At 47.7% G+C, this 13833-nt stretch overlaps 1 protein-coding gene across 7 annotated transcripts in view; it reads left to right on the forward strand.

Moving 5' to 3' along the window:
• The window catches only part of TANC1 (tetratricopeptide repeat, ankyrin repeat and coiled-coil containing 1), a 232314-nt gene that overhangs the window by 195832 nt on the left and 22649 nt on the right, over nucleotides 1-13833 (forward strand). For all 7 annotated transcript variants that reach the window (XM_046018133.1, XM_046018132.1, XM_046018134.1 and 4 more), the window contains 3 exons: nucleotides 2917-3153; nucleotides 5173-5358; nucleotides 7890-7968. In XM_046018133.1, the coding sequence (XP_045874089.1) occupies nucleotides 2917-3153; nucleotides 5173-5358; nucleotides 7890-7968 (502 nt within the window). The remainder of the gene's footprint in view (nucleotides 1-2916; nucleotides 3154-5172; nucleotides 5359-7889; nucleotides 7969-13833) is intronic.

Genomic DNA, 13833 nt, shown 5'->3' on the forward strand with positions numbered 1-13833 from the left:
GAGGGAGAAGCAGGCTCCCCAGAAGTAGAGAGACTCCCTGCTGACTCAGTCCCAGGACCCTGGGATCATGCATGACCTGAGCCCTGAGCTGAAGGCAAACTCTTGGGGGGCAGGGGGGTCTTGTTTGCAGATATCTCATCTTCCATCTTCTTATGGTGGGTAGAGAAGGCTCCTGTGACAGATGACCTCACTAATGCTGATCAGAAAATTCCAGATTCACAGGTTAAGACTTAGTTTCTGGGGCGCCTGGGTGGCTCAATGGGTTAAAGCCTCTGCCTTCGGCTCAGGTCATGATCCCAGGGTCCTGGGATCGAGTCCTGCATCCGGCTCTTTGCTTGGCAGGGAGCCTGCTTCTCCCTCTCTCCCTGCCTGCCTCTCTGCCTACATGTGATCTCTGTCTGTCAAATAAATAAATAAAATCTTTAAAAAAAAAACAAAAAGACTTAGTTTCTGGAGGAAGTTGAAACTGCACCCAGGTTAGGTATTAAGCCCCAGTTTGGAGACTTGGGCTGGCCCAAGTAACACCATCCATTTTGGACTGGTAGTTTTCTTTTTAACGATGGTTAAGTGAGTTCTTTTTGTTAGGTTTTGCCTACTCTCAGGGAACTGAGACTCTGCTGTAGGCCCCTGAGAACTTCTGGATGTCCCTTCCCAGTGCCTGTTACAGGAGGTGCTACATCTCCCCTCAAGTAAGCAGGAGGTCTCCCTGCTGCTCTGTGCTAGTGACGGGGCAGGGGCGGTTAGGTGGACCTCTGGGATGCCAGGCACCTGGGGTCTTTTCCCTTCTGAAGAGTCTGTGGAAGGTGACTGACAATAGCAATTAATATTTATTTAGCACTTACAGGATGCTAGGGCTGTGCCAAGAGCTGTATGTGTGTGAGGCATGTTCATTTTTAATCTTCGCAACAAGTCAGAGAAGTGAAACTCTTATGTCCATTTTTCCAAAGAGGATGTGGAGGCTGGAGGCAATTGGTAGCGTGTCCCAAATCTCAGAGCTGGAAGCGTGCCTGGCTCCGAGCAGGCCTGTGCTTTGCAGCTGCATTTATCACCTGATGTGTTTACAGCCCCGGCTGCCAACTAGAATCCCTTGGGAGCTCTTGGTACCGTGGCCAAGTCAGAATCTCCAAGGGTGAGCCTCCAGCATTGGAAACTTTGAAGCTCCCAGGGGCTTTCCGTGTGCAGCGAGGTTAGGAACTGTGGGCTAGGGAAAGAGCCGCAGACCGATTGGGGGTTAAGTGGTAAAAATACCAGTAGCATCATCACACCAGCAAAGGAAATGTTTTTCCCAAGAAGTAGATGAAGTGTGAGTTGGTGACAGATATCTTTAGGAGAAGTCTGCCTCTAAGTGCATACCTTCCAGATAAAGTCTTGTAAGGAATCCAGCAAGGACGTACTAGATGTACAACACTGTTAGCAGAGTCCCTATGGGGTAGGATGGGATGGCATACTGTTGTTTTCTTAGGAGACCCCTGAAGCACAGAGAGATTGAGTAATTTTCCGAAAGTCTCACAGCAAGTTTAGTGTGTGGTGGATGTAGTAATTAGTAGAAAAAGCTGGTGATTTTCTGGGAGTCTTGTGCGGCTGACAGTCCCAGAGGCCCATGAACACTTTAACGTATTGTACTTTCTCTTTTAGGGATGCTTTTTTGTAAAGAAAAGAGTGTTTGCCATTACTTTCAGCTTTACTAGCTCACTGTTAATTATTTAATCCTGTGATGATTGTTGACTTGTCAGAAAAATGAATTTTCTGTTTTTATTTAGATAAAGCAGAGATTTTTCAAAGAGTGGTCTGCTGACCAACAGCATCCATATCATCTGGGAACTCATTAAAAATGCACAGTCTCAGGCCCTCTTGCAGACCTACTGAGTCAGAAATCTGGGGGTGGGACCTGAGGAGGTGCATTTTAAGTATACTTTTTAAATAAAAGGTTTTTGTGGGTTTTTTTTTTTTACTTCAGTTTAAAAAAAAAACCATGAAATTTACCGTCTTAACTGTTTTTAAGTGCAGAATTCGGTAGTGTTAAGTGTACTCCTGTTATTGTACAATAGATCTCCTGAACTTTTTCATCACAAAACTAAAACACTGCGCTCATTAAACAACTCATTTTCCCCTCTCCTCACCCCCTGGTAACCACCATTCTACTTCTGTCTCTCTGGATTTCACTTCTCTAGGCAGCCCATGTAAGGGGACATAGAGTCTTTGTCTTGTTGTGACCAACTTTCTTGTTTTCGTTTTTTTTTTTTTTTTTTTTTACTTGGTCTCATGTCCTCAAGGTTCATCCATGGTACAGAATGTGACAGGATTGCCTTCCCTTTTTCTTTTTTTAAAGATTTTATTTATTTATTTATTTATTTGAGAAAGAGAGCACGCAGAAGGAGAGGGAGAAGCAGGCTCTGTTGAGCATGGAGCCTGATATAGGTCTCGATCCCAGGACCCTGGGATCACAACCTGAGCCGAAGGCAGCTGCTTGACCAACTGAGCCACCCAGGCACCCCTGGATTGCCTTCCTTTTACAGGCTGGATAATACTCCATTGTATGTAGGCACCACTTCTGTTTCTCCATTCATGAGTCCACAGACATTTTAGTTAGCTTCCATCTCTTGGCTACTGTGAAGAGTGCTGCAGTGATCCCCGGGGGTGAAGATATGTCTTTGAGATCTGATTTCCTTTCCACTGGATATAGTCCCAGAAGTGGGATTGCTTCTAGAGGAAGGTCCGCACGGTTTTACATAGCAGCTACCATTTTAGATTTCCACCACCAAGGAAGGACATGGTCCGTGCGTTCCCGGGTCATATTGTTGCACACTTTAGCTTGAGGGCCCAGATTAAAGTGCAGACGCTGCCCCTCTCCGCAAATGCTGTTGTGACTGACATTTATGTGAGAAATTAATCTTGTTGGGGGACATCAATCAACAGGTGAGCCGTCTCCTGATTTTGGGAGGGGCCAACGTGAACTACAGGACAGAAGTGTTAAATAATGCCCCAATCCTGTGCGTCCAGTCCCACCTCGGCCATGAGGAGGTGGTCACTCTGCTCCTGGAATTTGGTGCCTGCCTGGAGGGAATGTCGGAGAATGGCATGACTGCCCTCTGCTATGCCGCAGCTGCCGGCCATATGAAGCTGGTGTGTCTGCTGGCCAAGAAAGGCGCAAGGGTAAGCCGGTGGCATTCCCCAGTGGGTGGGGGCGGGGGCAATGTCTTCAGAGCCTTGTTAGAATTATCATCAGCTGGGCCAGCCTCTTTGTTTTGTCGAATTGCAATAGATAGAAATTGCCACACAAACAGAAAGGGTGAGCAGCCTGTGTCGGGCAGAGCCTGAGGGTAGTGCTCAGGGGCGCAGCCTTGGCAGGGAGAGAGAGTCCTGTGTTTTGCTCATAAGCTCTGAACTCTGCTTCATACTGCCCAAGACAAGGCAGATACCAAGAACACCCCTGGCCACTGGCCGCAGGATGGGGGGGGGGGTCATCCTTCCAAAAGCCTGGAGATGGTGACCTAGAGCTCAGTCACACATTGTAACACAGCGCTGGATGGATTGAAAAGATTTTAGATGTTTGATTTTTTTTTCCTCTCTTCTGCCTATCCCATTTCATTGCATGTCTCTCTCTCTCTCTCTTTTTTTAAAGATTTTACTTGTCAGACAGCTAGTGAACATGAGCCAGGGGGAGGGGCAGAGGGAGAGAGAGATCCAGGCTCCCCACTGAGTAGGGAGCCCAATGCACCAGGCTCAAACCCAGAATCCTGGGATTATGACCTGAGCTGAAGGCAGATGCTTCACTGACTGAGCTATCCAGGTGTCCCTCATGTCTCTTTTTTTGAACAATCAAATGAGCCCCGTGGGTCTTAGAAGCCACATGCTTGAGCACATGGCATGGGAGCTGGACAGCCGGAATCCCCATTTCTCCACCTGCCAGAGAGGATACTGGACACCCTGTGGAGCCTATGTGCCTCAGGCTTCCCATCTGTATAATGAGTATGACAACAGGATCTACCCCAGGGCCGCTGTGTGAGCATTAAGTAAATGTAACCATGTTATTAAGTAAGTTACTCTAGGGTCATTAATGTGAAGAGATTAAATGAGAACAGTGCCAAGCTCATAGTAAACTCTATTTAGGTTTACTATAAACATTTTGTGGGGAGAGAGGGGATGTGCAATAGAAATAAATCACTGGTATTTGTCTTTATGGTGAATTAGGATATTTAAGTTTCAACAAAAATATATTTATTAGACTTACAGTCACTGTGGGAGCCTTTTTATTTTTCCCTCAAAAATACAACATTTGGGACAAATGAACTTTAGCTCCCAGAAGAATGAGAGTGCTGCAGTGAAGCAGTGGGTTCCTTCATTTTTGCATCTAAGCTGTGGCATCTTTATTCCGAGGCTGGCTGACCCTTCCCAGCACAGCTGACAACCCTGCAGGAGGAGACTGGGTGGCATTCAGGGGGCTCCTGCAGAGCTTTCGGGTGGGGGTTCAGAGTGTCCCCAGAATCTGCAAGGGGGTGAGGGCAGACCCTGAGCTCCTTTCAAGTGCAGTATTTCTGGGATTAGATAGGGAATGACACATCTCTTGGACTCTTGGGAGGTAAGCCACACTGAGACACTAACCTGTGGCGAGCTGGCCTTCCTGGCTTTGAGCCCCTACTTTACCTACTAACTCGTCCTAGCTCACCTGACTGTACATGACCTCCTTCCCCCGTTACATAACCCTCAGGGTCCCTTGCTGCTCTTCCCTGTTCATAACTGGGTTTTTCCAGATCCCTGCCTTTTGCTGCTCTCCTGGTTCAGTGACTCAACTGCTTTATTTCCCCAAATCCTAGCTTGTCAAAGCACACTTAGAGTGTTCCACTCATGCAACCAGCATTGGGAAGCCCAGGGCTTTGGCTGAGGTTTTGGTCTGTGTCCTCACCCAGGTCTCCCAGAGAACTTGGAGCTCTAAGTCATTTGCTGGAGAGCCAGGAAGTGATTGCTAGATCTACAAAGGGTCCCAGTGGCCCGGGGTCCATTCACTACAAGAAAGTCATTCAATTGGAGATTCAGTGCTCTAGAGAAAGTTGCCTTGGAATGGGAACCCCACAAGCACCTGCCGTGGGATGTGGTTTGTGCACTTCATTTAGGGTGCACCCGTGATCTTCGAGGGGAGGTGATACTAAACCGTGCCCTTCTCCTTCCCCCCAGGTGGACCACTTGGATAAGAAAGGCCAGTGCGCGCTGGTGCACAGCGCACTGAGGGGCCACGGCGACATTCTCCGGTACCTGCTGACCTGTGAGTGGTCGGCGGGCCCTCCCCAGCCGGGCGCGCTGCGGAAGAGCCAAGCCCTGCAGCAGGCGCTGACGGCGGCCGCCAGCATGGGCCACAGCTCGGTGAGTCGGCACCACGGGGTCCCTCATGGGAAACTGGAAGTCGCAGCCCAGTGTGGGTCAGGTGCTTTTTCCGGTCATCTTAGTTGCTAGCCTGTGATGCACATAAGGAATGAAAGGAAATGAGGATTTCAAGAAATGGCAGTTGGTTTGACCGCGTGTTCAGACCTTGGGCTGGTGTCCAGGGTCTGGGTGCGCAATGCGTGCTCTGCACCAGGGTTGGCGAGGAGGGGGCGCTCGTGATACTCTTTCTCTGCTCCTTGGCAGTGTCCCAGTTCCTCCGCTGTTGTACGTTTACTCACCAGCCCTGCTGTCTCCCACTTTTTCCCTTTGATTCATTCTTTTGTCCTTGTGATGTTTTAAAAATAATCACGTGGAATGCTAATTCTAAAATTGTTGGTGAGTATTTGAAGCATTTTTAAAAATAGGACTTGAAAGTTCTGCTAGCATGTGAGAATGTTTGTCATCCATAGACCCTGCACTGAAGGAAAGCTTCGTGGAGTAGTTATATAGAGCACTTATTTTTGGTAGGTGCCGGTATTTCTCGGTATTTCTCCCTTTGAGGATTTAATTGTCATCTCCAGACCCGTGGGTCTGGGACTTAATAACATTTTACCTGTTCTCTTCTACCTCTTTCTCACTCTTTATTACTTTCAAGCAATTAGAGTTACCAGTATTTGGTAAGATCCTAACCCACAATGATTTATAGTAAATTTGGGCGCAAAGCAGCCAGCTGGCTGACTTTCTGGCATTTAAGACACAAGGGCAGACACACAGTCATGTCACACACACCCATGTGCACCCATGCACGCATGTGTATGGACTGAAAGCTGGCTTAATTGTGGCGTTTAAAACATTAAAAGTACACGTAGGTAGTGTACTTAAGCCAGCACAATATATCATATCAAGTGCAGAAATACAAGAGAACGCAACTGTCTTCTCTTAAGACATGTAAAAAACATTTACAAAAATATGAAACAATGCCAGCCAACTTACCTATGTATTTTATTTTTGGAAAAAAGTAGTAATTTCATTTCAAAAATACGTATTTTGTAGCAATATGTTAAATGTTATTGTGTAATGGGTATATAGTTATTCCTTTAAAATAAAACTATAAATGTGTTTTTTAAATAGCCATATATGTAGATGCATTGAGAGCGTGTTAAGTGCACACATCTGCAAATGGAGATATTTTCCCTTTTTAAAGTGCTCCCTGAATCTGTGTGGGAACACAGAGTGTGGAAAAATCATCATAAGGAGGACAATGAATGCCGTGTATAGATGTGACCGTTGTCTTAACTCCTGTCATACTCAACTTGTTTCAAAGCTGGCTGGGAGGAAGGCTGTGCAGAAGCAGCCTTTGTGGGGCCCAGAATAGTCTCCTGGAAGAGGGCAAGGCTCCTTCACCAGAAGACTTGAAGGGTGTATTCCTTTGCTAATGCTGTTGAAACAGGTGACCACCAACTCCCGTGCCTTCAAATAACACACACCTATTCTCTTACAGTTCTACAGGTCTGAAGGCTGAAATTCAGGTGTCAGAAAGCCAGTGTTCCTTCTGGGGATCCAGAGGAGAACATTTCCTTGCCTTTTCAGAGCTTCTACAAGCCTTGTATTCCTTAGGTAGTGGCCCCTTCCTCTGTATTCAAAGTGTGTTACTTTAACCTATGCTTCTCTCATCCCATCTCCTTGCTCTGACATTGGTTCCTCCTTTCGCTCTTTTGAGTGATTATGTCAGGTCTCTGTGAGATGTACACCTGATAATTCAGGATATTCATCTCGTGTCAAGGTTCATAATCACATCTGCGGATTCCCTCTTGTTCTAGAAGGTAACATTCACAGGTTTCCAGGCAGAGGATGTAGACATATTGGGACCATGATGCAGCCTGCCACAAAGGCTGTGGCTCAGGAGAATGGAAAAGGGCCTTGTGACGATCTCCTCTTGGCACTGTTGCACAGGGTGAACGCTGGCTTGGGGCTCACGTGCTGCCATTTCCCCACGAGCCAGCACTCCTACCTGCACACTTGGGATCCAGAGCTCTGTTTGCTAAGGGAGAAAGGAAAAGAACTAGGGAAAAGAAGAAGAATGTTATCAGTAGAAAAATCATCTGGATGGTACTATTTATTTTATTTTATTAAAAAGGTGTATCTTGCTTTGTTTTCTGTCTTTGAGAAAAAATGGATTCACTGTCTTATTGCGATTTATGCAGAAACTGCACTTTGTACCATCTGCCATGTCCTTTGTTGATTAGGCTGGCATATTTGGGTCATGTTGGAATTCATTAGAATTCTGAGTGCCTAGTAATCCTGAACGATGTTGCTGAAATTCACTGAGGTTTTTTGTTATTCTTCTAAAAGTGAAAATGTGAATAGCATATGAATTATGCTTGAAAACAGTTTTCATTATATTTTGTCTCCTTGTGCAGCATGAGATAATCATGGTTACAAAAACAACACCCTCTCTCCTTTGATACATGAGATATAATAAGCACATATGGCTCTGAGAACTCATTAAGTCACCTTGCCACTTCTGACAGGTGGTCCAGTGCTTGCTGGGGCTGGAGAAGGAGCACGAAATAGACGTCAATGGCACTGACGCGCTGTGGGGAGAAACAGGTAATTATGGTTCCCGGGCTTGTGGTCTGGGCCAGCTTTCTTGATGGGTTAGCCCCCGTTTTGGCCTGAATTGTCTTAAAAATGACTTGGGATGCATGTAGTCCTATTGTTATTTTATCACGAGACATTTGAAGTGTAGAGCTTTTAAAACTTCCCAAATGAGTAGTAAAAACTTTTCTCGAAGCCAGTAAAATCATTTGAATTAGACTAGCAGTTCCTGCAACATCTAAATAATCTCAGCTAGAAATACCGAAATACAATGGTAGTTTCTGCGTGATGGAGTCTTCCATATCCAAACCAGCCTGGTCTTCCTGTGAATGATGCAGCCTGAGCAGGGCAGGCACTTCCAGCCTGGTATTCCGATGAATCGAAGGTGCCGGGCAAGGAAGGCTGCAGCCAGCCTTGCAGAATGAGAGCAGGACTGCAACCCCGGGGTGAGGGGTTGGGGTTGGGGGGAGGAACTACTTAAAGTCCTGACTACAAGATACTAAATCCCTTTTCATCGGTGTGTGGGGTATGGGTGTTTAACTGCAGTGCAGGAGGGAAGCCTGAGGTGAGTACATCCTGAGGAAGATTTGAGTCACTTACTTGTCAGATTAGTGCAGATAATGCCGCTTTGAAATTTTCCATTTGACTGAGTTGGGATTCAAAAGATAAGACTCCAAGTGATGAGTTGTTACTGAATCGGTGTAACCAAGAGTGTTAAAATGCATTTCCGGGGAGCCTGGGTGGCTCAGTGGATTAAGCCGCTGCCTTCGGCTCAGGTCATGATCTCAGGGTCCTGGGATCGAGCCCTGCATCGGGCTCTCTGCTCCGCGGGGAGCCTGCTTCCTCCTCTCTCTTTGCCTGCCTCTCTGCTTACTTGTGATCTCTCTGTCTGTCAAATAAATAAATAAAATCTTAAAAAAAAAAAAATGCATTTCCAGGCTGTGGCTTGTGGCATACATACCTTGGAGATACTGCAGGTTCAGCTCCAGGCACCACAATAAAGCAAATAACACAATGAAGCGAGTCAAATGAATTTTGGGGGTTTCTAGTCCATGTAAATGTTCACATTGTACTGTAGCCTGCTAAGTGTGTAGTAGCATTATGTCTTTAAAAATGTACACAGCTCGATTAAAAAATAATCTTTGCCCAAAAAAGCTATCCTCTAGGCTTTGAGTGAGTCATAATCACTGATCACAGATCACCAAACGAATAAAATAATGGGAAAGTTTAAGTATTGTAGGAATTATAAAATGTGACCCTAAGACACGGAGTAAAGCAACTGCGATTGGAAAACAACCCTTTCTCGGTGGCAAGGTTACCACAGACTTTCAGTTTATAAAAAAACACAGTGTCTGTGACGTGCAGTAAAGTGCGATAAAACAAGGTATGCCCGTGTCTGCCTTCAGTCTGTACCTGCGCAGTATTTCCAAATGCTTCCCAGTTGTTTCCTAGCAAGCCGAACGCTAGTGCGTAGAGCTGCTTGGCTAACTCACACTTGGGAAGCATGCCCAGTGCCCAGCAGGGAGTACGCGCCTGTGCTCCCAATCCTCCTGGCACCCTCTCTCTGGGTCTGCTGCCATGTGCGTGGCTTAGGAAGCTCACTGTGGTACCTCGGAAGGAGAAGGCAGGACCCCAGATGGGGTTTGATTACACTTGGGCTGAACGCGCATAGGTTTAACTAGTGCCCTGGATTCCGTGGAGCTTTTCCTCCGCCCATTCAAGTAGCACAGGCTGCTCTGTAATTTGGCAAAAGAGAAGCATCCATCCACTTTCATACTGTGTGGCGGGTAGCAGTGTGGCGCCCGCCAGGTCACAGCACACGACTTGGCTTTGTGCTGAGCCAAAGGTCGGAATCCCTATGCGGACTGCCCCACTGCGGGACCCGTTTCTGTTCTCTGACGACCCTTGGAAGTAAAAGAAGTTGTTTCATTTCCCGGCTGTGTTTGCTCATCATTCCCGAGTGTAGTCCATGGTGCTTTGTGTCTCAAGCACTCTGAATTGGAGCTTGTGGGACTCCAGCCACAGCCCAAGGGTAGCATCCCACGAGTGGTCCTGTCGGGGACGTGGGAGGGTGACAGGAGTAACTGGAAGCATATGGATAAAGCAGTTCGGCATTTCTTTTTGAACCTCTGTGGAAGTTAATACGGGTCTGCTCAGTAGACAGTCAGCGATGGCCAGCTTGGCTTTAGGATGCCCAGCGATGGGGTCACCAGGCAGGGTCTCCTTGGTCCGTGTTTAGCTTGCCTTCCCATCCTTCCTCAGTGCAGCAGCGCTGTCCTGTTTGCTGATGGCAGCTACCTGCCCCTCCCTGCTCTCACAGCCATGTTCCAAAAGTGGGGCAGCTACATCTGTGCACAAAATCCTTCCCCACTTTGCTGCCGGGAGAGACCCCTGAGCACCTTGTGTATCTCCTTTATGTTGCAAAAGTGTTGTTTTCGTGCCTGTTGCTGATTAGAAGCCACAGGTCATTCGTGATGACAGCTGAGTGCAGGGAACAGCAGTCCCGTTGGAGGTCTCTGGTCACTCTGGCCAGTCGCGGCGGGGTTGGTGGGAGTAGGGACAGTCATGTGCCTTCTGTACCCCGAGCATCTCCCTGCTGAAGACCTGGAGTCACTAAATGTCATCACAAAAGGGGATGGTTCCTATCTGAGGTTGAAAGTATAACAGATTTTAAAGACATTCATCTAAAATAATAACAGGGTTTAATTTGAGAGTTTATTGCCATAAACCTGCAGCTTTTACAAAACTTACAGGACGTGTCTACTGCCTTTAAGAACAGAGAGCTTAATTTATGTAAGTCTCCCTTTCACCAACACCTGGGCCCATTTGCTTTTCACGTTTGGTTGACATTTAGAGTCCCGCTCTGGAGTCTGGTAGCTCTTGCACACCTGCCCTCAGGTGGAGAAGTGGTGGGACCCACTGGAACACACGGAGCACCAAGAAGGGAGAGGCTGGTGCGGGCCTCTACCCACAGCCCCTCTGAGCCTCTGCTCCATGAGGGTTGTTCATAGACGCTACCAGACAGTCTCAGGCCCATGCTCTCCAGGCAGCCTGGAACAGGACACCAACCTGTCAGATGCTTGTGTTATCTGTTTCAGGCGTTCCTCATTTATGATAAGTAATTGCTGGCTCCGGCAAAGTCCTAGCCCAACCGAGTTACTGTTTCCGTATCTGTGTTTGTTGTGAATGAGCCCAGACTGAAATGATGGGAGATGCCTAACTGGTGATGGCATGCCATGGCGAGTTGTCCAAGGAGCTGTGGTTCCAAGCTGCAGGCTGCTCTCAAGCCTGTGAGCCTGCTCCCTGGGTGTTGGGTCAAATTTCCTCTTGCTCTGTAGGGAGACAGAGACCCTTCTCTTTCAGCCTTTGTCATTTTATGTGCAAATGTGCCTGTCTTGAAGCAGAGCCTTCCCCCACCCCCACTCCGTTGGGACATTTTGCAAGTCAGTCATTTATATATTTAGTTGTTGATGCTGTTTATTTATCAAAGGCTGTTTTCCCCAAACTGTGGGCTTTAAGAGGGCAGACGTTTCCTGGTCTCTTGTGCTCACCTGTGTGAACGGTGACTCTTGATTCTGGTGTTGTCCAGCAGAACTTTCTGTGATGTTGGAAATGCACTCTATGCTCTCCAGCCTGGTGGCTGCGAGCCACTGGCCTCGGCTGGTGCTTGTCACTTGGGTGCTGGCTGAGTGAACAAGTGGGTTTATAGAAATCAAAACCGTATAGTTTATAGGGTAGGTGACATTAACCTTGCAGAATAATTTGGGAGAAATTTTGTTGCTGGAGAGGGAGAGGTAAGGATCCTCTTGCTCCTGAGGCCCCAATCTTGCAGTTTCTTCGTGTCTGTCATCGCACAGGTTGTGTCCCGCTGGATTCTGGGCTGACTCAGAGACTCTCGTCCGAGTCAGCCGCGCCACACGTGTGTGGAAGGTGGAGCAGGGTGCTGGCTCGCAAATGCAGGAACACAGCTGTTAGCGACCAGATGGGGTGTGGGTGTGGTGGAGAGCACCCAGGACCCGTGCCAGCCCCTCCTTGTGTCCTTCATGTCCGCATGCCTCCCTCCCTCCACCGCCAGCTCCATTGCTCACCCACATGTGCTGTGCCCTCACTGTCATTCCCTCAGAAACCCTTCCCACCGCTCTCTAGCTGGTCTGTCAACAGGCCTGAGGCCCTGGGCTTCGTGACCATTGGAGACAGCTCCCAGGGCTCCCCTTCCTTGATTTCTGCAATGGGCTGCCCTATCAGGGGAAGTCAGAAGTCTGACTGAAATCCTTCCTGTCAAATGTTCTCTTACATTGCTCAGGCTGTTTCAGTTGGTAAAATAGTTTGGTTGGTAAACACTTTCTAAAGAAGTTTAAGTATTGTAAGTACTATGGGTTTTTTCTTTATACGATTTTATTTGTCAGGGAGAGAGCAGGAATGCGTGTGCACACAAAGTGGAGGGAGAAGCAGGCTCCTCACTGAGCAGGGAGCCCGATGCGGGGCTCAGTCCCAGGACCCTGGGATCATGACCTGAGCCGAAGGCAGACACTTAACTGGCTGAGCCATCCAGGTCCCCCTAAATACTGTGGTTTTTTTAATGCCAAAGCTGTTAACACCTGATTTGCCTCTCAAAGAGCTGACTCTCCTCCGCTGTCCATTAGGTAGCTTGTTCAGCTCCAGGGCCCTCCCTTTCCTGGCGGGTTGAGGCAGGTTGGTGCAACATGCGACAGCTCACTGTTCTCTTTATTTTGGACGGAATACTGGGTGGGACCTGGCTGCCTCTGGAACTTGAATCTGAGGTCTAGCCCTGTCAACTGGTGTTGGGCGCGGGGGGTTACACCTGTTTCCGTGCTGGACCATGAAGCTGAGTAATGAGTTGTACTGCATCCTTGATGTTTTCCAAGTTGCCATCTTGTCTCCCTGAAACTCCTTTAATTTCCCACTTTGTGGCTCTGCCCGCCCTCCCTCCCAGGGGAGGCGTAACCTCCAACTCTGAATCGCAGGTGGACCCAGGCCATGGATGGCTGAGCTTATTACACTAAGATGCACACACCCCAGGAAACAGGATGCCTTACTGTTGGCTTAAAAACGGCCCTTTGTGGATAGCTAAACTATGGAAAGAACCTAGATGTCCATCAACAGATGAATGGATAAAGAAGGTGTGGTATATATACACAATGGAATACCATGCAGCCATCAAAAGAAATGAAATCTTGCCATTTGTGAGGAAGTGGATGGAACTAGAGGGTATTATGCTTAGCGAAATAAGTCAATCGGAGAAAGACAACTTATTATATGATCTCCCTGATATGAGGAAGTGGAGATGCAATGTGGGGGGTTTGGGGGGTAGGAAAAGAATTAATGAAATAAGATGGGATCTCAGGGTCCTGGGATCGAGTCCCGCGTCGGGCTCTCTGCTCCACGAGGAGCCTGCTTCCCTCTCATTCTCTCTCTGCCTGCCTCTCTGCCTACTTGTGATCTCTCTCTGTCAAATAAATAAATAAAATCTTTAAAAAAAAAAAAAAAAAAAAAAAAAAAAGATGGGATTGGGAGGGAGACAAACCGTAAGAGACTCTTAATCTCACAAAACAAACTGAGGGTTGCTGGGGGGAAGGGGAGTTAGGGAGAGGGTGGTGGGGTTATGGACACTGGGGAGGGTATGTGCTATGGTGAGTTCTGCAAAGTGTGTAAACCTGGAGATTCACAGACCTGTACCCCTGGGGCTAATAATACATTATATGTTAATTTAAAAAAATTACCCTTTTTGGGATGTCTGTGTGGCTCAGTCATTGAGCGTCTGCCATCATTCAGCTCAGGTCATGATCCCAGGGCCCCAGGATTGAGTCTCACGTCAGGCTCCCTGCTCAGGGAGGAGCCTGCTTTTCCTTCTGCCAC

This window comes from Meles meles, chromosome 9 (assembly GCF_922984935.1).
Source record: "Meles meles chromosome 9, mMelMel3.1 paternal haplotype, whole genome shotgun sequence".
In the NCBI taxonomy this organism is placed as follows: Eukaryota; Metazoa; Chordata; class Mammalia; order Carnivora; family Mustelidae; genus Meles; species Meles meles.